General features: G+C 40.7%; 1 protein-coding gene across 2 annotated transcripts in view; it reads right to left on the bottom strand.

The window, feature by feature from the left end:
- Positions 1–1,593: 1,593 nt before the first annotated feature.
- The window catches only part of FAF1 (Fas associated factor 1), a 440,606-nt gene continuing 415,834 nt past the window's right edge, over positions 1,594–26,365 (bottom strand). For both annotated transcript variants that reach the window (XM_069477930.1, XM_069477931.1), the window contains one exon: positions 1,594–1,848. In XM_069477930.1, coding sequence (XP_069334031.1) covers positions 1,765–1,848 — 84 coding nt within the window. In that variant the 3' untranslated portion in view covers positions 1,594–1,764. The remainder of the gene's footprint in view (positions 1,849–26,365) is intronic.

Below are 26,365 nucleotides of genomic sequence, written 5' to 3' on the forward strand. Positions count from 1 at the left end.
TACAGAACAAGGTCTACCTGAAAAAGAAGAGCTGGTGCCCTAGTGTATCTGTAGCGCTGGAAATGAGTATCTTGTGGGCCACTAGGTTAGGAAGATAGGAATGGAGCTGGAGAGGAAGTGGTCAGGTCGAACTCCCCCCTTCAAGTGGGTTGAAGTGGGTTTCCCTTCCTTTCAGCCTCCCTGGAGAGACACCTGGGGCCAGAGAAGGCCCACACTTGGGGAGGTTCCTGGTTGGAGCATCAGAAAAAAGACACAAGGTGGAGTTTTCCTGGCCAACACTCACTTCTGGGCAGAGGGAAAATGGCCAGGCATCTCTCCAGCTTTGGTTAGAGTTGTCTGAAAGAACCCCTTGGAAGCTGGGGCTGGGGGAACAAACCCAGCACTTAGTCTCTCTTTTGGACAAGTGCAAGATGTCAAAATTGGGATCCCAACCCCTAGGATAAAAACCACAGGTGATGCAAAAATAGACATGGAGAAACATTCCAACATTTAAAAAAAGCAATCACTGGTCGTGAGGGTATAAACAGTGCTCCCATGAACTAAACCCTAAACCCCAAATCCATAGATTAAGAAAAATGCACATTTACTACATCAAACCCAAAATTATCATATGTAGATTCAGGCAACACATGTCTTCTGTGTTGAGAGCCCAAGTTTGCTCTCTTCAATATATGAAGTCTAAATTTTCAGCCCTAGAATGAGATCCCTTTCAGTTGAGGTGGGAGTTTGATATCTACTACTAAAACATTAAAAAAGTGAAATAATAGAGCAAGTTCCTTATTACATGAGAGTCCGTGGGGTGGCTGATCAGATTTTGTTGATAGACAAGGTACTTAAAACACCAAGTGATAAAGTCCAAAAGCGTGACGGAGTAGAGGGGAGAAAAGCAGCAGAGTTGTGTTCAGCGCACACTAATGGAGTGGCATCTTGGGAGCTGGTATCTGTGAGGTTCCAACTGCCCAAGTGCAAACCTAACGGCAGCTTCCTGCTGTTACCAAAGTCTTGATACTGGTCCTCTCTGCACCTTATCTCGACATTCACACTGTGTGCCTGAACAGTTCCCCAGGCTGCACTGGAACAGAAAATGCCTCCTAGACAGAACCTGGAGACCCAGGGCAGCAGCAGTAAATGAGCACCTTGCACGTATGTCAAATGCAGCCCTCAAACAACACCACCTTACATCTAGGAAAGTAAGGAAGTACTAACAAAAATGATAGGCTTTTTTTCTTAGAATAATGTTTAATCTCCATGCCGAGAACATCCCATTTGACTTTCCCCCCCTGCCTCTTAAAATGAGGTGACGAAGTAGAAATCCAGTCATGAAAATAAAAAGGCAGAGAGGTGTATGAGCCCTGGCTCAATGAGACATATCAAATACACGGCATCCTGGTGTCACAGAATAGAGAGAACTGTCCTAGACACTGTGGGGCAGGTGGGCAGTGGAGAGGTAAGAAATCTGTTACACCGAGTGATCACTCGCACTTGAACAGCGCATTAGTCATTGAATGAGGGCGCAGCACAAGGGGTAGGGGAGGGCGGCAAAGTTGTAATTCTCTGCAATGAGGGTTAGGAACATATACTCATGGATGGGAAATTTTAAGTAGTATGTTTATTATTATTTTTTTTTCCAGCAATCTTGCAAGAGGCAGAAGTGTGACACTGAATTGAGTGAGACGAGCGTGTGGGTGGGTTGGTGAGGAGCCCTTCTCTTGATGCAGGCCGCTGGCTTGTCAAGGAATGGCTGCTTCCACCGCTGGGCCGTGTTTACTCTTTTGCTTCAAGGAAAAGGGTTTCTTGAGGGAACAACTTTACCTCCAATAATGATTTATTTGGGTCCAGCTGAGTGATCTAAAGAGAAAGAAAACACATATTCAAAAGACTGGAACAAGCACTATTTTCTCCACATGGCATTCATTCTATCTGTGCACGCTGACTTTGAGCCTACTATGCAGTGGCATCAGCATTCTCACATTATCTTATCTGATCTTCAAATAACCCTGTGAGGTGTTGCTGTAACACCTCCATTTTGTAAGTGAGGAAACCAGAGCTCAGCACAGTGCAGTCTCATATTTTGGTTTGGTGGTGGACTAGCATTTGACCTCAGGGCATAGGTTCTGGCGATTTAACCTCATCCTGGGCAGGTGGAGGCCCCCTGCCCCCTGCACAGCTCAGCCTGGCCAGCAGAACTGGGGGCCCTTAGGAAAGGTGCTGGCATTCCTGGAGGTCTCTGCTTCATTAACTCCGTATAGTGGGGAGGACCTTTTCTGCTCAGTGGGACAAGAGCTAAGCCTTTGGGGCTGATCTTCCTGTTAAAACTACATGTCATAAACTGTAGAATGGCTGTTCCACCAAGCCCACCGATGAATATCTCCCCTGGTGAGGGCAGGTATATGACAGTCTCTTTGTTGGGAGTATATTTAGTTTGAAAAAAATGAGTCAATGTCATAATATAATTTTATATTTTAGAACTTTAAAAAATCATTTTATAATATAAACTATTAAAACTACAGCTAAACAAAATCTTGGCTCAATGGGATATGCTAATCATGAGGGCATCCTAAATTAGGTTTATGCCCTCTTAGGCCAGGGGCAGGGATGGGACATGAAGGTTTATGAAAAAGGGGGCTGGGTGTGTTGGCTCATACCTGTAGTCTCAGCACTTTGGGAGGCCAAAGTGGGGGGATTGCTTGAGGCCAGGAATCTGAGACCAGCCTGGGCAACATAGCAAGACCCTATCTCAAAAAAAGGGGGGGGTCATGAATTTTTAAAAAGTTGAGAAATATTGGAACTAGGAAAACTCTAGTTTAAATCACAGCTTTGTGTTGGCTACTAGCTTTGTGGCTTTGGAGTTAATATCAACCTTGCAGGATGGATGTGAGGATTAAATGAGAAAAAAATATATAATTATCAGTGTCTGGCACAGAGCAGGTGTTCAATAATGGCTACTGTGTATGAAAGCAACTGTAAGGATGGGTGGACACAGAGATGAATGGGCAGCTCCGAGTGTGTCTGATGGGAAGGCAGCAACCTCCAGTCAGGCCCGAGGCTGCTGTGGTGCTAGATACAGGAGCTCTGGGCCTCTGGGCAAAGACTGCAGCACCTGAGGCAGGCAGTCTTGTCTTCTGCTCAACTCAAGCCACTCCTAATGAGATGATTCTTCTGTCTTCTAGCTAGGGGGAAGGGGAGTCCCTGGGGCCAAGGCCGGGAGTCACCGGCAGGCTGGCAAGCTAAAGGGGGCCAGGAGGGGGACACTATCTTCGACTGTATCTAGATGGAAACCTGGTATGCCCAGGAGGATCATTAAGGAGACATATCCGCCCCTAGAATCCTCCCTGCTTATAAGGAACCCGGGACAACTCTGTTCTGCTAGTATTTCTTGGGCTATGGGCAGATGGGCAAACAGGGGTGGGGGAAGGCCCAGTCTGCTGTCTATCTTCCAATGCACTGGGGGGCAAGCTGCTGGCAAATGTTTACCCATTTCCCCAATTAACGTACAATAACTGCGCTGGCTTCTGTCAACAAACAGAGCTATGCTGCCTCTGCTTCTGACTCTCTGGCATTTTCTGCCCAGCTGCTTCTGCTATTGTTCTTAATTAACATGCCAGAGCTCTTCCGGCATCTTCTACTTTGTTATTTGTGGTTTGTAAATATGATGTTTGCTGGGAGAAACCAAAACCATAATAGTGCCAGGGCTGTGAGTACAGGCAGGAAGATGTAGTAGGAAGCAAAAGAGGCTGGGAGGCCTGCGTTGCACCCTGCTGGAGTTGACAACATGCTAGGTTAGAGATTCATAAACTGTACTGTTTTCACATGAGAAAATTGTGTCCCAGACAAGTTAAGCAAGTTTCTCCAATCACCCTAAGTGGGAGAGCTAGAATTTGGGAAGGAGGAAACTAAAATTTCTTGAACTCCTATTATATGCCAGGCCCTTATATTAAATATATTATTTCATTTATCTGTACAACAACCATGCAAAGTTGTAGAGAAGAGAAAACTGAGGCTCAAAGTGGCTGCCATATGGTTAGTGAAGATTTGTCTATATAGCATAATGATTAAGAAGAGTGAAGGAAGCTTAGAGTCAAATCCTAGCTGTCACTTCTTACCAATATGACCTTAAAAGAAGCTATATAACTGGAAAGCCTCAGTTTTCCCACCTGTAAAATGGGAAGCATAGTTTCTCCTTTATAGGTTGTTGTGATGATGGTTAAATGGAATAATGTTGGTGAAGCCTCTGGTACAGGGCCCAAGCCAGTAGGTAGTAGCCATTACTGGCTGGGGCTTGCCTTGGGTAGGGGCCCTGATCTCTAACTTCAAACCTGGAGCTCTTTCCCCGAAGCCTGTTGGAACCCCGATCTGCAACCTGATCTGAAGGCTGCCTTTCTTGTTTCTATCCTACGGTCCAGCAGGAATGCTACCCTTTCCCTGATTGGGTAATGTCTGGATCTCTGGAGACCCCTTTCTATAGCTTCAGTGGTGCTGTGCCACCAATGGACTGCTTCAAAGCAAACATGGCTCTGCTGGAGTGCTCTCTCTGGGGCCCCAGATCAAGCAATTTATTTTTTTGTTTGAAGGTCATTTTAGATAAGAATTTCAAAGTGAACACAGACAATTTCTGTTTCCATTCTCATTTTCCTGGCTTGGACAAAGATTAAGGGGAACCTAGGATGGTGTAGGATACCATGATTTTCCCCAGCAAGATAGTGGCCATATGTGAAACCATACGACGGTGCTCTGGGCCCCATTCAAGATAGACATGGAGCATGCCAGGAGACCATCCCACTAGGGAGGAGCCTAAAACCTATGTTCTCTGAGAAACAACTGCAGAATGGGAGACATCTCACTGGAGAGAAGGTGCTGAGGAGTGGTCCTGCTGCTGCCATAGGGCAGGGAGGAGGCTGTGTCAGCCTCTGTGAATATCTGAAGGGCTGACAAGTAGAAGATAGAGTAGATGTGTTCTATGTAGCTCCAGTGGGTAGAGCTGGGATTGGTGAGGTGAAATCTCTAGGAAGCAGAGCCTAGCTAGTCAGAAAGAACTTTTTAACAGACAGAGCAGCAGCTGGTATTGCCACTCCTGCGTCTCTTTCTTTCTGCTCCTCCTGTTCTTTATTTTCTGCTTGTTCTTCACAGTCATCACCATCATAGCAGAAACTACCATTTAGTGAGTACATACTATGTATCTGGCACCATGCTAGGTACTTTATATACTTTATATATAGTACCTTAACTAGTCCTCACAATGGCTCAGTGAAATAGATATTATTGCCATTTTACAGATGAAGATACCATATAGGTTATCTTGCCTAAGGTTGCAGGTAGAATAAGGTTTCACACTGAGCTCTGTCTGACTCCAAAGCTCACGAAAACCAGAAAGCTTCTGGCCAACATGTCAACAGGCTACCTTGGGGAAATGGAGGAGAAGGGAGAGAAGTGAGTAAACTCCCTGCTGTGAGTAAACTCCCTAGAAGCATTCAATTAGGGGCTTATTTGCAGAGGATGATAGCTAACATTTATTGAGCATTTACTTTTTACCAGGCATATTCCAAGCACTTTACATTTATGAAATAATTTAATTTTCATAATAACCCTCTGAGATAGGTTATCTGACAATTATTATCTCCATTTTACAGATGAGAGAACTGAGCCATGGAGCAGATTAAGTAACATGTCCAAGGTCACAGAGCTATTAAGGGCAGAGCCAGGATGTGAATCAAAAGGCAGTCTTGATTTGGAGCCCACATGTTTAACTACTAGATTACTTTGCCAGAGGTGTTACTAAGAGTAGCATACATACATAAAGAGAAAGAAGTTGGATGAGATGACTCTGAGGTTGTTCCTAACGAAGCTTCCAGGATATAAGATCTTTTGCACTTTAGGAATGGCAAAAGGTCCAAGGGTCAGGAAAAAAATCCTGAAATGTTTATAAAATACGAATACAAAAACCCAATCTGAGCTTGTGTTGTGCCATTTACTTGGGACTTTACTGAATTATTGACTCTCTAAATCAACAGAGAAACCCACCCTTTGGGACTCCTTAGGGAGGAGGGGTGTTCTCAAATAAGAGGCAAGATTTGACTTTGTCTGTAGTTAGAAAGGGAAAGTCAACCATCCTGACATTTTCTTCATTGTACTTAGGAAACCTGAATGGATATATTTTCTAATTAAGTTAATAATTTAGCAAATTGGCTTTGTGAAACATGTTTATGTTAGCAAAAATGGGACACATTCTTTGCCAAATAGAGCTATTCTTTTTAATTTTCAAATTTTCAATCAATTTTCTTAGTGATTTGAAATTTCATATACATTTTATGTCTATTACTTCCCTGGGCTTCAGTTCCTTTTCTAAAAAATACAACATTGCTGTTGAGAAATATATGAATCAATGTGACAGATTCTCATCCTAGGCCACATTATGAATCCTAGAATGTTAGTCTGGGAAAATTCCTTGAATGCCAAGTAGTCCAACCCCTTCATTTCACAAGGGTGACCTGAAGCTCACCAGACATCAAGTGACTTGGCCCAGGTCACATGGCTGATTAGGGGCAGACACAGTACTCTGCCCCAGAGTTCCTGACTTCTGTTTTGAGGTTCTTTCTAGTCACATCATTCTGCCTCTCACTTTTTAAAAATACTCAAGCATAAATATAATGCTACAGGTTGAGTATCCTTAATCTGAAATCTGAAATGCTCTAATATCTGAAACTTTTTGAGCACCAATGTGATGCTCAAAGGAAATGCTCACCTATAAGTAAATATTCCAAACTCTGAAAAAAATCTGAAATCCAAAACACTTTTGGTCTAAGCATTTCAATAAGAGATACTCAACCTGTACTGCTAGGCTGGGAGCTACTTGAGGGCAGGAGCTAATACTAAAAATAATAGCAGGAGCAATATTTGCATAGTTCTTTATAGTTTGCAAGACATTTATATAAACATTAACTTATAGTCATGTAGGGGAGATGGTATTATCAGCCCTTCTAAATTTTATTTAATTTTGCTGAGGTAATGCTTTGATTTTGGAATTGAATAAAGTCTGGATCTAATATTTTACATTTTGAAAAAATGCTAGGTTGGATTTTTTTATTTTTTCCTCTTTTTTCACCTTAATGTTCCCAATGTATTTGAACAGCTTATGGGGGAAATGCACTGTAATAGTATTCGAAAAGCATCCCTACTCTGTAGCTTAGGAAAGAAGACCCAGAGATTAGGTTTGCCTGTGATCACACACAAAGTGGTAGAGGCAGAACCAGAGCCTGTGACTTGTTTCCTCATAATTCCCATTGTAACTCCCCACTTGTAAGTGGACTAATATGGTTCTCTCTTACTCCATGAGTTACAGTTTTCAAGCTCAATGTGTGGAACTGGGAAGCAATAAACCAACAAAGGTTTCTTCAAATGTATTCCCGCTTTTAGAGTAAAATTTGCATTTCAGAAAGTTCCAGCTTCTTCAAGGCAGAAAAGCTCTCTGTTGTCAAATTTGCTCTAGTATTTGCTTACCTGCCTCTGGTGATCAACAACTACCATTTTCTAGACCACGTGCTGGCAGCACTGTGAGCAGAGAGAGCCCTGCACAGCCTGACCCCCAGGAGCAATCCTTTGCCACACTGGCAGAAATTTTGTAAGTCTATTTCAGTCCACATAGAGAGCAAACAACAGAACCTCATCCATACCTCACTTCCCTTCCCATCAATGTGAAAGAAATCAGGTCCCATCCTCTACATCAAACCCAAAGCACAATAAACTTCCCCAAGCTTAAGGAAATCCACCCTTTCAGTTATAGCCTACCTACATCTGAAAGGTCTCCCTCCTCTGAATTCCTGTGCTGACTGTCATGGCTGTACACTATCTAATGTTGTCAGTATCAAAAGGACCAGAATGTATGAGTTCTAGTCCTGGCTCTAGCAGTATGTATGACTTTGGACAGGTTGCTTTTCTTCTCTAGGCTTTAATTTTTGCATTTAAAAAAATGTGGGGACTAGTGATTAAATGGAGTCAATTGGACTGCAGTTGAGCTTTGGAAATACAAACACTTGAATTCAAATCCCAGCTCTTAGCCAAGTTAACAGGATGCTTAGAGCACTCCAGTTTCCTTCTCCACTGGGTGAAAGGGTTGTTGTAGGGATTGAAATAGCCATCACAATGCATGCTATTATGATTCAATGCCTTCTTTATGTCTTAGATGTCATCTGTATGGCTTGAGCTCCCCAATGGTTGGAATGGTCCAAGTGTGATGTAGGGAGGGATATCTGGGATAGATTCCCACCTCTGTAACCTTCCAGCTACCTGATGACCTTGGGCAAGTTACTTTTTCCAGTTCATTGTTACTTTATTTATAAATTTGAGACATTTTTTGCCTCTCAGAGTTGTTGTGAGGATTCAATAAGATGAAGCGTATAACCCTTTTTGGGGGGAACATTTATTTCACACTCTTACTTCCATATGGGGTGACTCCTGGATACTTTCCCTATCTTTCACACAGGGGCAGAGACTTAACTGCTTGGTGAGTTTGAGAGAAGAGTCTGGGCTCAGCCCCTTCCTTTCCTTTGTCTGGAATCAACCTGCTCTAGTGTTATAAGGTGCCAGGGCCTGCAGGGTCCAGCTGTACCATGGACTGGGTGGACAAGTCTGTATAATTTATGGGCAAAGAATATATCAGCAAGTTCCTTGGCTATAGATCTGAAACCACGATCTCTGATCAACTTTTTGGGTGGCAAGGGTGATGTTTTTATCCCCGCCTGAGTTCTGTGTCTATATTTCAATTAGTCTTGAAATAGTTAAATGAAAGTGTATTATTCAATGACCCCTAAAATCCCAAATACCTCCACAGCACTAAGGAAGTACTCAACAATTAGGATTTGATGTAACATGATATAAGGGTCATAGTTCTTTTCTCTCAAAGCCTGTTTGGTCTTGATTAAAAGATGAGAAAGTCAACCAGACAGGGCATAAATCAATTTTAAGATACATTTTCCATCTGTACATAAAACTACAACAAAGCTTATTCTTAAAGAGATGCTTCTTTAAACCCAAGTGATTTGAGTACAAAATGAATGTGCTTCTGAAGAATCTATACATAATAATAATGACTATTATTTTAGAGCTCTCAAAGCACTTTTACATATATTATGTAAACCTCAAAGCTATCCTAAAAGATTGGACCCATTCATCTTCATTTTTACAGATGAGAACACTAAAGCTCAAACAGGCACGTTTCTTATGCATGGTCACAAAACTAGAAATTGGTGGAGCTCACATTTGAACCCAGGTTTTCACCCTTCAAATCCCGAGCTCCTTGTACTCTGTGAGGCAGCATACAGGCTGCATGTATGTAAGTTCCCAGATTATAGTGAGGCTCAATGTCTCTGCTTTTGGTGTTGATCAAAGTTAGCATTTACTTTGAATTTGGGAGAACAACTGATCTTTTTGGTATGCTATGAGTAACCTATTAACTACTCTATTAGAAAAACATGCATATTAAATATCAGAAGCTTAATAACTGATTATTAATATCATCACTATAAAAAAGTTATGTTTTATTTGGTTTTTTTTAAGTGCCGGGCAATTATCTAATTAAATAGTCACAATAATTCCATGAAATAAGTACTCTTATTATTTAATATTTCCATTTTACAGATGAATTCTCTGAAGTAAAAAAATGCTTAAGGGACTTGCCCAAGATTACACAGGCAGGAAAAATAGGCCAGAATTTGTACCCAGATTTGTGAGCTTCCAGTCTGTATCCAATGCATTGTCCTTTGTTGCCTCTCAACTTCTGATCCTTCTTCTAAACAGGGGACAGTTTATATGACTAACTGGCTTTCCCTTGGGTATAAAGAAAGGTGCACTCTGCAGCTGTGTCACGGTTCATGTCCCTATTGTGGTATGGGCTTGTTGTTCCCCACAGGAACCCAAGCTGTCTTTTGTTACCGTCAACTTAGTCCTAACAGCTAATTGTCCATTTTCTTTAAACACCTTTTCATAAACTGGGAATCCCTAATGAGGGAGTTACACCCACAAAGTATCAGAGGGAGAACTTCAGAGGTGATATGCCGGTCATGTGCTGATCAAAGTGTAAAAAAGCTTTATAACTGTAAAGTCCTTTGCAAACATAAGGGTTGCTATTACTATTATTAAAAGTAATTAATAATAACTATAAGCACCCACCACAACAATGCCAGTTGCAGCTGTTAGTGACTTCTCTACTTTTGCTGCAGGTGGTAACACAAGCCCAAAAGGGATTTCCAATCTGGAAGGGTCCCACAATGGGACCCATCTATGGTTTATCTCCATCTCAGCTTCCTGTGCAGTTTCTGGGCCAATCTGTCTCATTGGACCACAGGAAAGAAGAGACATTAGGATGAGGGTGTCTAAGAAACAGTGACAAATGCTCCTTTCTTCATTACTGAACTGTGACAGAACAATTGGGGTGCCAGAGAGTAAGGCTGGATGGGCTTCTGTGGCTGCAAAACATAGGATGCCTAGAATATTTTCTTTCCTTGGTGACTTTTTTTTAGGTGGGAAAAGGAAGAATAAAAGAAAAACTAAAAGAAGAACAAAGGAAGAGAAGAGTAAGGTAAGAGAGAAATAGAAATTGTGTCTTGTAGGCTACCCTGTCTGTTTTTTGTTTCATCACATTATAATAATGGTAACAACAGTTAACATTTATTGGAAGCTTACTAGGTGCTTACTGTGCCCAGTGCTTTATAAGCACTACAACAATCCTATGAAGAATAGAGGCTCAGACAGATTATATAACCCACCTAACACTGCACAGGCAGGAAGTGGCAGAGCAAGGATTTAAAACTAGGTCTAGCTTCAGAGTCTGTGTTCTTAATCACTACACTAGATTATTTTAGTATTGCAGTCATGCCTTGGACTATTTATTCTAAGTCCCTTGGTTGGAAGGACTGTACCCTTCATGTAACTGAAGCACATATTCCCCATAACAGAACAACAAAGTATATTATCACCTAAGGCATTTGGGCAAATTTTACTCATCTAACTTTTCAATTATCACAGAGCTAGTAATTGTTAGAGCTGGATAGGTCTTAAGAGGCCATCTCTGTAACATATGGGGACAGAAAAGCCAAGTGAGTGGTAAGAACTTATCCAAGGTTACTTAGCATTCATGGCAAATCTGTATTCTTTATTCTCAGCTTGTGCCTTTAAATGGGCTATTTAATGAAAATACCAACTCTATAGCATCACTAATGTTAAAATGGCTTGAAACGTGGCACATCGTCAGGGACACTCTGGACGCCAACAAGAGATATGCAAACTTCTTGCATTGGTATCACTGATAATGGCTTTGGTCACTAGACTATTAAATGACAATGTTAGTAGGAAAGGCCTAGAGGGAATGGAGAGGATTCCAACAAGGATGGGGTGGGGAGGGGAAAGCCTCTTTAGTCTAAAAACAGGAAAAGATTCAAGTCTACAGAATGAGCTTAAAAAGAATAAAAGAATAAAGAACATAAAAATGAGAACAGGAATTTCTCCCCATCCTGGGAAGTCAGTTACCCAGATTAGTCCCCCTTGAGATCTAGAAGACACAATTTCAAGTAAATAAAAGAGCAGTTTGTAAGGTCACGGTCCCTGAAAACATAAACAGGGTATAAGCAAATGCATGAGTGAGGATTTTGTAGTGTGGCAAGAGAAACCTAGGTGCAGATCAGGCCCAGTAATGTGCCCAGGTTACAGGTGTGCCAAGATATGGGTTCTCCTCATCCCTCGGCACAGCCGGGATCCTCAGGGCTGGGTTGCCTCTGACCCCAAGCAACGTAGTATTGTTCCCCTGTAAGGCATTCAAACATCATTTTCAGTGTGTGTGGTGATTTGAAAAAGGCTGGGAAGCCCTGATTTAGGGGACATGCCTCAGGTTCAGAGGTCAATACCACGGAAGGCAGCCAAGTGCTTGTATAAAAGATTCCTAGGATGCCTCTGATAAAAGATTGGTCCACAACACTAACCACTGTGTTTGGAACAGGGCATTAAGAGACAAATGAAAGGAGAGATACCTGTTTACTGGTTAGGTTTAGGACTGTTAACTCGGCTTAAAAGCCTTCTGAGAATCCTATTATGGTTTGCCTCCAGAATTTCACCACTAGGCATGGGTTAAGTGCTAATTAGGGAGGCAGTAAGAAAAAGCACTGGTGGGTTTTAAATCCTGGCACTGCATGTATGCTCTTGAGCAAGTCATTTAACCTCTTGTCATGAGGTAAGACCCAAATTTCTCATCTGTAAGCTGGTGACAGCATCACCCAATACCCAGTGGTCTCTCAATAAACCATTTCCCTCTGGGTCTCTTTCCTTCATGCTTCCACTCGCGAGAGAGCTGAACAAAATGTCTGATCCTGTCTCTCTCCTATTTAAAGTTCTTACATGATTCTTTACTGAAACAAGATAGTCTCCTTTTGCTTTGGCCTCATTTTCCCAATTTTTAAATGGGTAGTATTTCTGAGAAGGCTCATAGCAGGCATATAATGGAAGATATGGCTGGAAAGACAGTTTGGAAAAAGATCATGAAGAACTCAAATGTCTTAATAGGTATTATTTAAACTTCTGAAAAAACCTTTTCTCCCTGGCTTCACAAGATCTGGAGTGCTGTGCTAGATGTGCTCTTCAGGCAGAGTGGCTGGGGAGAAACTGAGCATTTTGCATGCATTTTAATACCCAAGCAGGACCACGAGAGTTGCTGTGTGCATAGCTCTACATGCAAACACTGCTCAAGAGCTGGAGCTTTGAACAGGAGTTAAAAGAGTTGAGTCCCTAACGACATACAAAAGACTTGCCGGTGTGATTTATTCTGATGTATTTACTTATCCAATTACCAAAACAGCAGGAGATCATTAAATTTTCTAGTTACCAGATGCAGCACGTTCAATATCTTAAATGTTACCAAGGCTCTCTCTTAGCTATTTTGATATTACATTTCATCTGCCCAAAGGCTTATGAAACTGGAAGGCAAGAATCAGGAACAGAGCAGGTGTTTTCTTTGAAGGCTGGTCCAGCAGCTGTCTGTACAATATCAAACCTAAATTAAACCCCAAATTCCCAAACTCCTGAGCTTAAGGAAAAGTACCATGATGAGAAACCAAAGTATTTAAGAAGAAAGGATGGTAAGGAAGCAGTAATTGAAGGTGGCTAAAGATATGCATTTTACCCAGCCAGGCATTTCTTCATGCTCATTTCCTATCCTTTCAGTCTCCATGTCCACCGAGGGTCAGGGCTCACAGTAGAGGAGTAGAGTCAGGGAACAAGCATCTTTTGGGAAACTGCAAGCCTATCTCCTAACCCTAGTATGCTGCTTCTGACTACCTGTGTGATCTTGGACAAGTTACTTTTCCTCCTCTGACTTTTCACGTCTATTAAACAAGGATGTTGACATTTGTTACACCACCTTGTGGACCTACTATGAGCATCATCACAACTTACCTTCTGCTGTACTTTACATTAATGTCTCCTGGATGAGACTGAGCAACTTAAAGTCAGGAACTGTATGTTTGCTGTTTCTGTACCTCCAGTACTCAAGCAAAGGACTTCGTGCATTATATGTTCTCAATAAATGCTTGTTGATTAAAGTATCAAATCAGACAATGTACACCATAGAACATTGAAAAATATAGAGCAAACCTACATTAACAACATTTTAGAAGTGGCAAAATCTTTATTTTCTCTTGAAAAATACATCAAATAAGTGAAATCTGGGCCTAAATATTTTTTGTTTTTTTTGGAGACAGAATCTGACTCTGTCACCCTGGGTAGAGTGCAGTGGCGTCATCACAGCTCACTGCAACTTCAAACTCCTGGGCTCAAGGGATCCTCCTGTGTCAGCCTCCCAAGTAGCTGGGACTACAGGTGCACACAACACGCCTGGCTAATTTTTCTATTTTTAGTAGAGACAGGGTCTCACTCTTGCTCAGGCTAATCTTGAACACCTGAGTTCAAGCAATCCTCCCAACCTTGGCCTCCCAGAGTGCTAGGATTACAGATGTGAACCACCATGCCTGGCCTAAGGCCTAAACTTTTTCCAAGGGTGGTGGTGGCTTGACCCCAACATACTTACTATTCTGATCTCTAAACTTTATCCTCTCACAGACCCTATGCTCCGGCCAGTTACAGTAGTTTGCGGTTCCCCAAATGTGTCTTACACTCTTTCTCCCTGAAGCTTTGCTATGTTGTCTCTTCTACCTGGACTGTCCTTCCTCCCTCCCCAGTTCCACTTGTTCCAACTTATATACATGTCTTCAAGGCTCAGCTCAAATGCTACTTTCTCCACAAAACCAGGCTTGACTGACACATCCTAAATTAATCTCTTTCTCTTATTCCTGTAACAGAGTTAATCATAACTGGCATTGTCTCCCATTCACTAGGCTCACGGAACATAGTTACCATATATGTTCATTGTTATTTCTCCCTCATGTGCCTATTCCATTGCCCCGCATGTGGTCAACCCATGTTTACTGAACTAATATCTTTATTCACCTTAGGCTTCAGCTGCCAAGGTCTGTTGGCAGACTCGAGGTCAGTGTTTAAACTGGACTGTGGGTACTGGCAATGCCAATCCTGTTCTTTGCTAAAATAGCACTCTTACACTTTGACCAGGCAAAGAATCCTAGAGGATCTAGCTCAAAGGATCAGCTACAGTTTCACACTGAGTTATCTGACTGTTGTACCTCTCAGGCTATTTTGCAATTATTTGTTTATGAGTCTGTCTCTCTAGTCAGGTTGTTCTGAGGTGAAATGTGAGGTTTTCCTGGCTGCCTAGCCCCAGAGCCTAGCATACTGCTGGAAACTGTGAGTTCAATAAATGTTTGCTAAAAGACTGACCTACTGAATGACTGAATGGAGCCTCCTCACTCCTCCCTAAAGCCTCCATCAATCCAAAGAAATGGAGTCCAGGCCGGGCGCGGTGGCTCACGCCTGTAATCCTAGCACTCTGGGAGGCCGAGGCGGGTGGATTGCTCAAGGTCAGGAGTTCGAGACCAGCCTGAGCGAGACCCCGTCTCTACTAAAAAATAGAAAGACATTATATGGACAACTAAAAATCTATATAGAAAAAATTAGCCGGGCATAGTGGCGCATGCCTGTAGTCCCAGCTACTCGGGAGGCTGAGGCAGTAGGATCGCTTAAGCCGAGGAGTCTGAGGTTGCTGTGAGCTAAGCTGACGCCACGGCACTCACTCTAGCCTTGGCAACAAAGTGAGACGCTGTCTCAACAAAAAAAAAACAAAAACAAAAAACAAAAACAAAAAAACAAAAACAAAACAAACAAACAAAAAAAAAACAAAACAAACAAAAAAAAAGAAATGGAGTCCAAAGGAGCTACATCCCCAGACCTCTTGCCTTTAGCCTCACTCTTATAGCAGGCAAACCCTGTCAGTGATACCATTAGCAGGCGATCCCAGCAGGCCCCTTGGCTCTGGATGCTCTCTGGCCTGAGCCTCAGTCAGTCCTGCTGCACAGACACAGGGACTGACAATAAGTTTGCATCAGTTGCCCTTTCGGAAGGGACAGATTTTTCCCTATTTAAACTGCTGTTGGAATTGGCTAATTAGAAGGATTTAAAAAATCTTAATAGTCTAAACAGAGAAAACTGGTTCTGAATTATTAAGCAACATTTTCAATGCATTTGAATAACCTTAAGTGACTTAGCTGCCACCTGATCCTAAGCTCTGGCTCAGATAAATAAATGTGAAATATTGTCAGAGCCTCGGCTTATAGGAGCCTCCAGCTACAGTAAATAAAAGCTTAAATCCCCATAAACTGTCTGGGACGGAGACATTCTCATATAAACGGAGAGAAGATGATCTTAAATAAAGCCAGTAGACCAGGAAGCCAATGGCTTTGTTCCAGTTTTCAGAAGAGAGTTGTCAACGGGGCAGGTATTATCAACATCTAGGTTATTTAATCATAGAATCACATAGTATCAGAGCTGAAAGATTATTGAGAAAACAACCATTTTAATCTCTTCATATTTTAGATAAGGAAAATAAGACTCAGAGAAGTATGTGGCTTGCTTGAGATCACACAAGTGGCTGGAAGAATAAAAATTTTGCTCCAGGATGCCTGATTTCCAGCTTAGTCTCCTTCCCACTGTACCACATTCTTCAGATAAAAAAAAAAAAAAAAAAAAAATAGAGACAGGGTCTTGCTATGTTGCCCAGGCTAAAGTGCAGTGGCTATTCATAGGCATGATCATACTGCACTGCAGCCTTGAACTCCTGGCCTCAAGTCATCCTCCCACCTCAGCCTCCTCAGTAGCTGGGACTATGGCCATGTGCCATGCCACTGCAGCTGGCTTGCAACACATTCTTCTGAGAATGTCCTGCTGATGATGTCAAAATGAGAGGACGACAACTGGCTATTATAAGACAACTGAAAATTTTAACCGAATAAGTCACTTCTGGTGCTTGAGCTCCAGAGACTCCATGCTCCCCTGTCTCCACCTGGGAGTTCTACTTCCATGGCCATGCAGGGAGCAGATGGGGGCAGGGAGGGAGGGAAAGAAACCAGGACTAAGTGAGGGTGAATCTCAACTATAATGTGGACCCTCACTTGCCTATCCGCAAGCCATTAGGATATCATGAATTTCTGCCTACTGAGATGGAAAATACAAAAACAAACAAACAAACAAACAAACAAACAGTGGATGTATAAATGAGTAAGAACATCTTATTTCTTCTCATTTATTTGCTAAATAAATATTTCCTGAGTGTTTATTACATGTAAGAAACAATGCTAGGTACTGGATTACAGCAGTGAACAAGATACTATCTCTGTCCTCAAGGAGCATAGAGTTCAGGGCAGAATGTAGACAAGAAAATAGTCCACTGCAATTCAGAACAGTAAAGGGCTACAATAGGGAAAAGGGCACCAGAGGAGCACAAGGAAGGCAAATGCCTAACTTGGTCCTAGGGTATCAATTAGCTCCATATTTTCTTTCCTCCTTGTCTCATTCTAATATGCACAACTATTTCCTACAATTTAATTAACCATTTTACTGACTTTACTTTCATATACAATAGACCAGTATTAGTTGTTTACTATGTGCCAGGCATTATGCTAGGGAACACTCAGATTAATTAGACTCTATCCAAAATAAGTTCAAACTTAATGTGTACATTTTTTAAATGTTTGTCTAAAAAAATGTATATCTTACCTTCACTTTGTGCCTAACTATATAAACTTGTGCCAGCCATTTCTGCTTTTGGTTTTCCTAGGCCTTGGGGAAGTTACTTTCAGACTCTGCATCTTAGTTTCACATCTATAAAATAAGGGCCTTTTCTAGTTCTCACAGTAAAGAATGCATGCATGAGGAAGGCCTGTTTACACAAGGTTTTACATAAAGCCAACTAAAGGAAGGAAAGTGAAATAAATTTGGAAATAGCAAAAGAATCTTCAGGTTTGGGATTCTGCCACAGACATTAAACCTGAAGCCTTGTGGTCCTGGTTCTTAAGGGGAAGAGCAGGGTGTGGTCTGGGTGAAGCCAGCTGGGGCTGGGGCTGGGGCTGGGGCTGGAGTTGGCACTGCAGTGAGGCCCAGGGGAATTTGGCATGTTGATGCATGTGCTAATATACTCTGGAACTCCAGCACTGGCTTTGAAAATGACAAGGAGTGTCTAGAAAAGGTTAATCTGCGCATATACACGTTTGCAGTTGTTTGTGTTTACAATGGGGTTATTATACAGGCTTTAAGTGAGCAAAGCATGTCTGCTGAAGCACCTGGAATATTGAGTATAGAACTAATGATTTTTTATTTATGGCTGGATGGAGTCAGATTGGATTGTATGTACAGCCTTCAAAAGTTTATTTGATTTCTGATATAGCAATTTTGAATGGTATAGCGCTTATGATCACCTCATAAAATTAAGTTCTGGTAAATAATAAGAGTAAATAATTTTGAAAAGAGTTAAATACCTCAACACACTACACGTAATCAGTAATAGGCACTCCATTTTATGTTCAGTATAGTATGGGGAAAGGATCTGGGTTTTGAGAATCAAATACTGATATAGGTAGACACTGTGCAACACTGAGAAATTTAACCTCTCTAAGCTTCTGTGTCTTTATCTGTAAAATGGGGACAGTATCTTTCAGAGAACTAATATATTTGAAGTACCCAGCATATAGTAAGCACAAAAAGAAATGGCTATATTTATTGCCATCACTCCCAACCATTCCAAGTCCTTTAAACAAATAAATAAGTTAAAAAGAAGTGAAGACAAATTTTATTAAGACTCTGAATTCCACTCAGCCCCCCAGAAATGGCTGTAATTACTTCAAACACATTTTAAAAATTCCTTTGTGCATTCCTTTGAGCTGGTCAGAAGCATATGATGATGGGTTTTCTCATATACTACTACTGGTTCCCTCAATACCTCTGTGGGTTAACAAGATCCTTTCTTCTTCTTGCCATCAACTTCATCATAATAGCTTAGATATACTGAGTATTTACTATGTGCTAGTGCTTTATAAATATCACTTTATTTCATTTTCACAATATCCCTATGAAGTAGGCACTATCATTATCTTTATCCTAAAGATAAGGACACTAAGCTACACAGAGGTTAAGTAATTTACCCAAGATCAAATGGTTGGGAAAAGGCCATTGAAATTTAGTCTAGGACTCCAGAAGCCAGTCTTTTAACCACTACACTATGTCGTCTCTTCATTGCTCATCTTCAAATCTGCTCTAATCACTGCCAGGGACATTTCCTGGTGTTGAGCCAGCCTCAGTTTAAATCTCTATACTCTGCTAGAAAGCAATGCCCAGACTTTCTCCTGGCCTCTCAGACTCAACAAATCCCAAAGTGAACCTGCCTCTCCTATCTGTTTTCCTGATTTCTGTCTGTGGTACTACCATCATTTTAGTCATTCAGACTGGGAAGCTTTGAGTCACTTCTGAGAACTCTTTCTTCCTATTCTCCCTCCACCTTGATATAGCCAATCACCAAATAGCACTGATTCTTATCTATTCCTGCTTCTGCTGCCTCCACTTCATCCGCAGTTCCTGCCATCTTAGTATAGTCTCCCACAGCTGGTTGTCTTGTCCTACTGGTCTCCCTTTCCCAGACTCTCCCTACTCTAATCCTTCCTAATCAAAATAATCAACAGGGTTGAGACAGTGGAAAAAAGGAGAAATGTGGAATCAAAATACCTAGGTGGAACCACTGCTCTGCAACTTAGCTGTATCACTTTGTGCCACTTGGCAGCTCTAAGCCTAAATTTCTCATCTTTAATATAGGGGCGAACACATACTTTAGCTAGCACTAGAATTGGTTTCATGAGGGCAAGAACTTTGTCTTCTATTAGTGGATACACATTAGTGAAGAAATCCATTAAGAACTATTCATTACCATATCCCCAATGTCTTATGCATAAAATGTGCTAAAAAAAAATATTTGTTGGATTAATGGCTAGAAAACTCTTCAGTACTTTTTCATCTCTTATTTCCCTCCATATCTGATTTCATACCCTACATCCCAATCATAGCAAAATGTGTGCTATGATTATGCTAGTTAATATTCTTATGATTTTGTTCATATTACTTCTGCTTGGCAAATGTCCATTCCTTTTAACTTTATTTGAAAGTAATTATAAACTCACAGGAAGTTGTAAGAATAGTAAAGTCTCATGTACTCTTCACTCAGCTCCCCTACTAGTACCATCTTATATAACTATAGTGTAATATCAAAACCAGGAAATTGATGCTGATATGATACTACTAACTAGACTATTGGCCTTACATTTTATCTGTTTTTATGAGTGTGTATGTGAATAGTTACATGCAATTTTATCTCATGTATAGATTTGTGTAACTGCTATTACAATCAAGATATAGAATGAATCCAAGAAATTTATGGTCATACTCACCCCTCACACCCCTCTTTATCCTTAAATCCTGACAACCACTAATTTGTCTTCTATCTCTATAATTATGTCAATTTAAGCATGTTATATACCCAGTTACTTGGGAGGCTGAGGTGGGAAGCTTGCTTGAGGCCAGGAGCTTGAGATCAGCCTAGGCAACATAGCGGGACCCCATATCTACAAAAAATTAAAAAATTAGCTGAGTGTGGGGGTGTGTACCTATAATCTCAGCTAGCTACTCAGGAGGCTGAGGCAGGAGGATCACTTGAGCCCAGGAGCTCGAGGCTGCAGTGAGTTATGATTGTGCCACTGCACTCTGACCTAGGCAACAGAGCAAGGCCCCATCTCTTAAAACAAAAAAATAAAACACGAGAATGTTATGTAAATGGAATCAGATGGTATGTAACATTTTAAAGCTGCATTTTTTCACTCAGCATAACGCTATTGAGATCCATCCAAGTTGTTGCATGTATTAAGAGTTCATTCTTTTTTACTGCTCAGTAGTATTCCACTACTCCTTTTTAAAAAAGACTTGCATAAACTCTGTTTCTTCTGTTAAACTTTATTGACCTTCAGGTAGAATTAAACCCTCCACTCTTCCTTGGGCTCCCACTATAGCTAGCCTGGACTATTCAGCATTTTTGACATTTGAGTTCCTTGATTGTTTTATGTGTCTATAAAGCCTTTGGTCATACCTCTGTATCTTTGGTACCTAGCAAGTACCTGATAAAACTAGGCATGTATTAAATGTTCATTAAACTAATATATGCAGAATAACTTACAAGTTATATGTAAAAGTGTCACAAAAATGGCAAAATGCTATGTAAACCTTCCTAAAAGGCTACCCAGCTCATATATTAGTCAATCCTCACCATTTGCTGATCCATACTTGCCATTTGTCTGCTTGCTAAAGTATTTTATAACCCTCCAAATCAAAACTTGCAGTACTTCATGGTTGTTTGAGGACATGTGTGGACTGGTAAAAAATTTCAGTTGCCCGATGATCATGTTCCCAGTTAAGGCTGAACAAGCAACATTCTGCCTTCTTGTTTCAGCTCTCATACTGTAAATACATGTCCTTTCTGCAGTACATTTAGTGCCATGTTTTTCACATTTTTGTGCTTTCTGTTAGTGATTTTGCTATTTAAAATGGTCCCTAAGCATAGTGCTGTAGTGTTCTCTCATGTTCCTAAGTGCAGGAAGGCAGTGATATGCCTCGTAAAAGAAAATATATGTGTTAGACAACCTTCATTCAGGCATGAGTTTTAGGACCATTAGCTATGAGTTCAATATGAATGAATCAACAATACATATTATATAAAGTGCCTTTAAACAGAAATACATGTAAAACAAGGTTATGTATTGACTGGTTTATGAAAATGTGACCAGAGGCTCACAAGAACCTAACCCTGTATTTCCCCTAGGAGCAATGGTTGAGTATTTGCTAATTCAGTGTTTGTGGTAACTTTATACAACATAACCACTGTGACTAAAGAGATCAACTGTACGTCAGAACGTCCATAGTGTACACTTGCCATCCATTCATCCATCTATCCACTCGCCTACCCATAATTCAGTGAGCCTCTGTTCTGTGCTAGGCCTGTGTAGGTCCTGTGCCAGAAACTGAGGGTACAAAGGCAAATGTGACACAGCACAGTTACTGCCCTAAACAAGCTTATACAGAGCAGTCCCTAGAGGATCTTGACGTAAATGAGGTAAAAGTCTCTATGAGGAATAAGCCTGTCTCTCACAATAGGAAAAACACTATACTCTAATTCAAGAAATGTTTCCAACTCTGAAAGAAATCTGGTTTGATAAAACAGAAGGCAGATATTAAACCCTAGATATTTCTACTTGAATGCCACTCTCAACCTTTTGTTATTAGGCATGTAAGGTATACTGTTCGATATCCTTACTTGAAAGCTGATAGTTTCCAAACAGTTAACATTGGACAAAGATTCTTTGTCTTTTTGAAACTAAAACATTATAAAAAAAAAAAAAAGAGGAAGGAGTGAATGGAGTAAGGGAGAGAAATAATCACCATTGCCACCATATTAGATTCTTACTCTGTGTTAAATGCTATATATATATATATATATATATATATAGTTTTTAAATATTTTATATTCATTCTTTAATGCTCATAATAACCCTTTGAAGTAGATACTGATACTCCCATTTTACCAAGAAATTAAGTAATCTAAGATCACTCAGTGAAGAGTTGATCCAAAATTCAAGGCAAGATCCATTTGATTTCATAGCCTGTGTGTGTTTCAGTCTACAATGGCTCTTAAATGTGGTTGAAAAGAAGAGGTAGTGTTAAGTAAATTATCCTTACAGTGTTGATATATATTTGTTTATATAACAAGCACAGAAAAATAAATACAAACTCCCCCCTTTTTTTAAGTAGCCAGTTTGAAGAAAGTGTTCTCCCCAGGCAGTGAGGGAAAAGAGGCTGCAGCCTTAAGGACAACTGTAGGGGCTCTGAGCAAACTATTCCAGAGTTTGCGGCAAATTTGCATTGAATATATTCACACTCTACAAACTATATGACGGCCATCTTCAGAGACTGCTTTGTCCTCAGGTACTCTTGAAAATCTCCTTTGAAAAGACAGGGTTAATTGGTGCTTGTTAGTATATTCTTCTGTTATTACTTTTACCCTTTGCTACAGGACTAAGTTAAGTTCCAAGCTAAGGTGGGAGGCAAAGTCAAATGCTTAGAAATTTCTCTGTTTATAGAGTTCCCCCTACATATCTAGCAGTAAACCCCAGAAGTGGATTCGAGACATGAATATCTTAAAAAATAAAATTTTATGTGCAGAAAAGGGTTAACACGGGCAGACCTGACTGCTAGTCTTTTAAAGGCTTGCTTACAAGGTTGGCCCTTGGTTGGCATCTGGGAACTTGGATTTTAAGAGGGTTCCCACTATTTTCAGAACTGATAAGAGTGGCTCATTACACCTAAACTGTGTGCAAACAATACAGTTTACGTGGAACACCTGCTTTCCTTAAGAGAGTCTAGCATTTTGGTATATGCTTGGCAGAGGGTACCTATGGGGTCAGCCCCTAGTAAAAATCCTGGGCATAGAGTCCCTATAAGCTTCTTGGTTGGCAACATTCTACATGTGTTGTCTCAAATCATTGCTGGTGGAATTAAGCAGATCTTCTATGATTCTGTTGGGAGAGGACCCTTGAAAGGTTGTGCCTGGTTTCCCCTGGATGTTGCCCCATGCACCTTTTCTCTTTGCTGATTTTACTTTGTGTTCTTTTGCTGTAATAACTCATAGCCATGAGTATGATCATATGCAGAGTTCTGTCAGTCTTCCTAGGAAATCACTGAACCTGGAGGTAGTCTTGGGGACCCTCAACACATTATATGAAAATGTTCCTGTTTAGGATAAAGGGCATAGGCTTTGGAGGCTGGAATCCCAATTATGTCAGGTACTATGTATGTGACCCTGTAAACATTACTTAACATCTCTCAGCCCCAATTGTCTTACTTGTAAAATGAGGCTACTGTCTATTCCTTAGGATTTGCATAAAGACTAAATGACAGAATACTTTCTGAAGTGTCTACTCAAGGTCTGGCACAGAGCAGAATATTAATAATTTTTAAATTCTTCTCTCTTACTGAGAGCTAGAAAAGGCTGGAAGAACCAAGGAGGTCACCAAACCAGACATAAAAATTCTAAAGAAAACTTCCATATCAGGGATCTACCACCCCTAAGAAGTCTCCAAACTAACTTATCTTAAAACTAAGCAGAAAATTGTACCAGCACATTTCAATGCAACCCCAGCTGAGAGGATTTGGGTTTGTGGAAATAGTAATATGGAGAGAGGAGAGGATATGCTTCATTAAAGGAAATTAAGATTGAAAGTGAGATGGCATGATTTCATCCTACACACAATGCCCTCTGGGCAGGTCCAGTTGGTGAGCTGTGCTGTTCCTTCGCAGGAGAGGTCTACACATATTAGTCTCACATGTCCTGAGTACCTATCATGTGCCACGTATGTGCCCTCATGTTACCTCACTTCTTATAACCAGCTCATAGGTGGCTATTATTATCTGCCTTTTACAGGTGAAAGAACCAGCTTAGAGAGGTTACGTTATTGCCTAAGACACCTTCAAGAACTAGTTCTTTATATTTTATCATCATGCTGTCTCCCTGTCATGATTGCCAAGGCTCAGAACACATTTTCCCTGCATTAAGGGGACCGCAATAAATAGCGGACTTTCTTCCAAGGAAGGGTCTGTTAAAATGCAATTGACAAAGTGCAGGTCACTTTCATATTAAGAATGAGGAATGAGCCTCCATTTTTTAAAAGGCTAGAGACAGGTCAAAAGCCATGACTTGTGGGAGATGGATCAAAGAAACTCAGCATTACGAACTCAAATGGCATGGCCCTCTGCTGTTTACCAAGTATTTTCATTATCACTTTTGATCTTATCATCACAAATCTGTGAGGACACATGATACTATCCTCACTTGCAAGATGAAGTAACTGAAATACAGAAAAGAGAAATTATGTATTCAGAGTAACTCAGCAAATAGGTGGAAGTGCCAGCATTAGAACAAAGATCTGTCTGACTCCAAGTATGGAGAAGCCAGGAGAAGCTATGGAGCCATTTATCAAAATACTTTGTCCATTCTTGGGAAACTTAACTTAGAAGAATGGGTTCCAGCTCTATCCAGGAAGATACAAGAGGTGCTATATCACCATTGTTTCTTATAGCTGAATAGTACTCCATGGTATACATGTACCACATTTTATTAATCTACTCATGTATTGATGGGCACTTGGGTTGTTTCCACATCTTTGCAACTGTGAATTGTGCTGCTATAAACATTTGAGTGCAGATGTCTTTTTTATAGAATGTCTTGTGTTCTTTTGGGTAGATGCCCAGTAATGGGATTGCTCAATCAAATGGTAGATCTACTTGTATCTCTTTGAGGTATCTTCATATTGCTTTCCACAGACGTTGCACTAGTTTGCAGTCACACCAGCAGTGTATGAGTGTTCTTATCTCTCTGCATCCATGCCAACATTTGTTGTTTTGGGACTTTTTGATAAAGGCCATTCTCACTGGAGATAAATGATATCTTATTGTGGTTTTAATTTGCATTTCCCTGATGATTAGAGGTGTTGAGTATTTTTTCATATGTTTGTTGGCCATTATTCTGTCTTCTTTTGAAAAGTTTCTGTTCATGTCCTTTGCCCACTTTTTGATAGGGTTGTTTGATTTTTTTTCTTGCTGATTTTCCTGAGTTAAGCACCACATGTACTCACCATCAAATTGGTTTTAACTGACCAACACCTAAGTGCACATATAGGAATAACATTCATCAGGCGTTGGGCAGATGGGAATGGGGAGGAGGGCATTGGTATATACATACGTAATGAGTGAGATGAACACTGTCTGGGGGATGGACACGCTTGAAGCTTTGACTCGGTGGGGGGGGGGGGGAGGACAATATACATAACCTAAACATTTGTACCCCTATAATATGCTGAAATAAAATAAAAAATAAAAAAAATAAAATAGCCACACACACACACACACACAAAAACTTAGTCCAGGCATTGGTAGCCTTCACATAGAACCATCTTTCCAATCCTCCCCTGCCTGGCTCCATTTTTATCAATTCCTTTTAAAGACTGCAATACCCTTGGCTATTCCTTCCTGGCTTCCATCTTTCTCCATGTTAATTTATCTTTCCAGGCTGCCAGTGAAATATAACAGAAAGAATCAGCACCTTCATATTTAATTTCCAGCTCTGCCACTTCCTGGCTATGTGATCTTGGTTAAAAACACTTAACTTATAGTTTCAGTTTCTGTACTGTAACATAGAAATAATATTTGCTTGGTATAATAGATTTTGGATATAGGTTTAAAATCTGCTTATTTGAGTTTTTAATTTCCTATCCATTCTTAATATCCTAAAGCAAGGATAACAGCAATCCTATAGGGCTTTTGAAAGAATTCGATGAAGTGACAACTATAAAATATCTAGCATAGTTGCCTGACACATAATGAAAACAATAAATGGTAGAGAGCATTATTACTACCTTATAGGCTGTTTGTTCATTTGTATCATTCATTCATTCATTCAAACAGATATTTACTGAGTATCAGTTAGGTTCTAGGTACTGTCCTATGTACCAAGAATGTAGTAGTGAACAAATAAAATTCCTGCCCTCAAAGAGCTTTCATTCTAGCAGGAGGGAAACAATAAACAATTAAATATCTATTATGTCAGATGGTGATCAGTTCAATGGAGAAAAAGAAAGCAGGGTAAGAGAAAAAGAAAGCATAGGGATTGTCAGTCTGGCAGGGTGGGGAAGACAGGGGAGGGAAGGGAGATTGTTATTTTATATGGGTTGGTTAGAAAAGGGCTCGATGAAAAGGCAATATTTGAGCAGAAACTTGAAGGACGTGAGGGCACAAGCAATGAGGATATCTAGAGGAAGCCCATGTCAGTAGAAGACAGTGCAAA

Source organism: Eulemur rufifrons, chromosome 8, assembly GCF_041146395.1.
Source record: "Eulemur rufifrons isolate Redbay chromosome 8, OSU_ERuf_1, whole genome shotgun sequence".
NCBI classification, from domain to species: domain Eukaryota; kingdom Metazoa; phylum Chordata; class Mammalia; order Primates; family Lemuridae; genus Eulemur; species Eulemur rufifrons.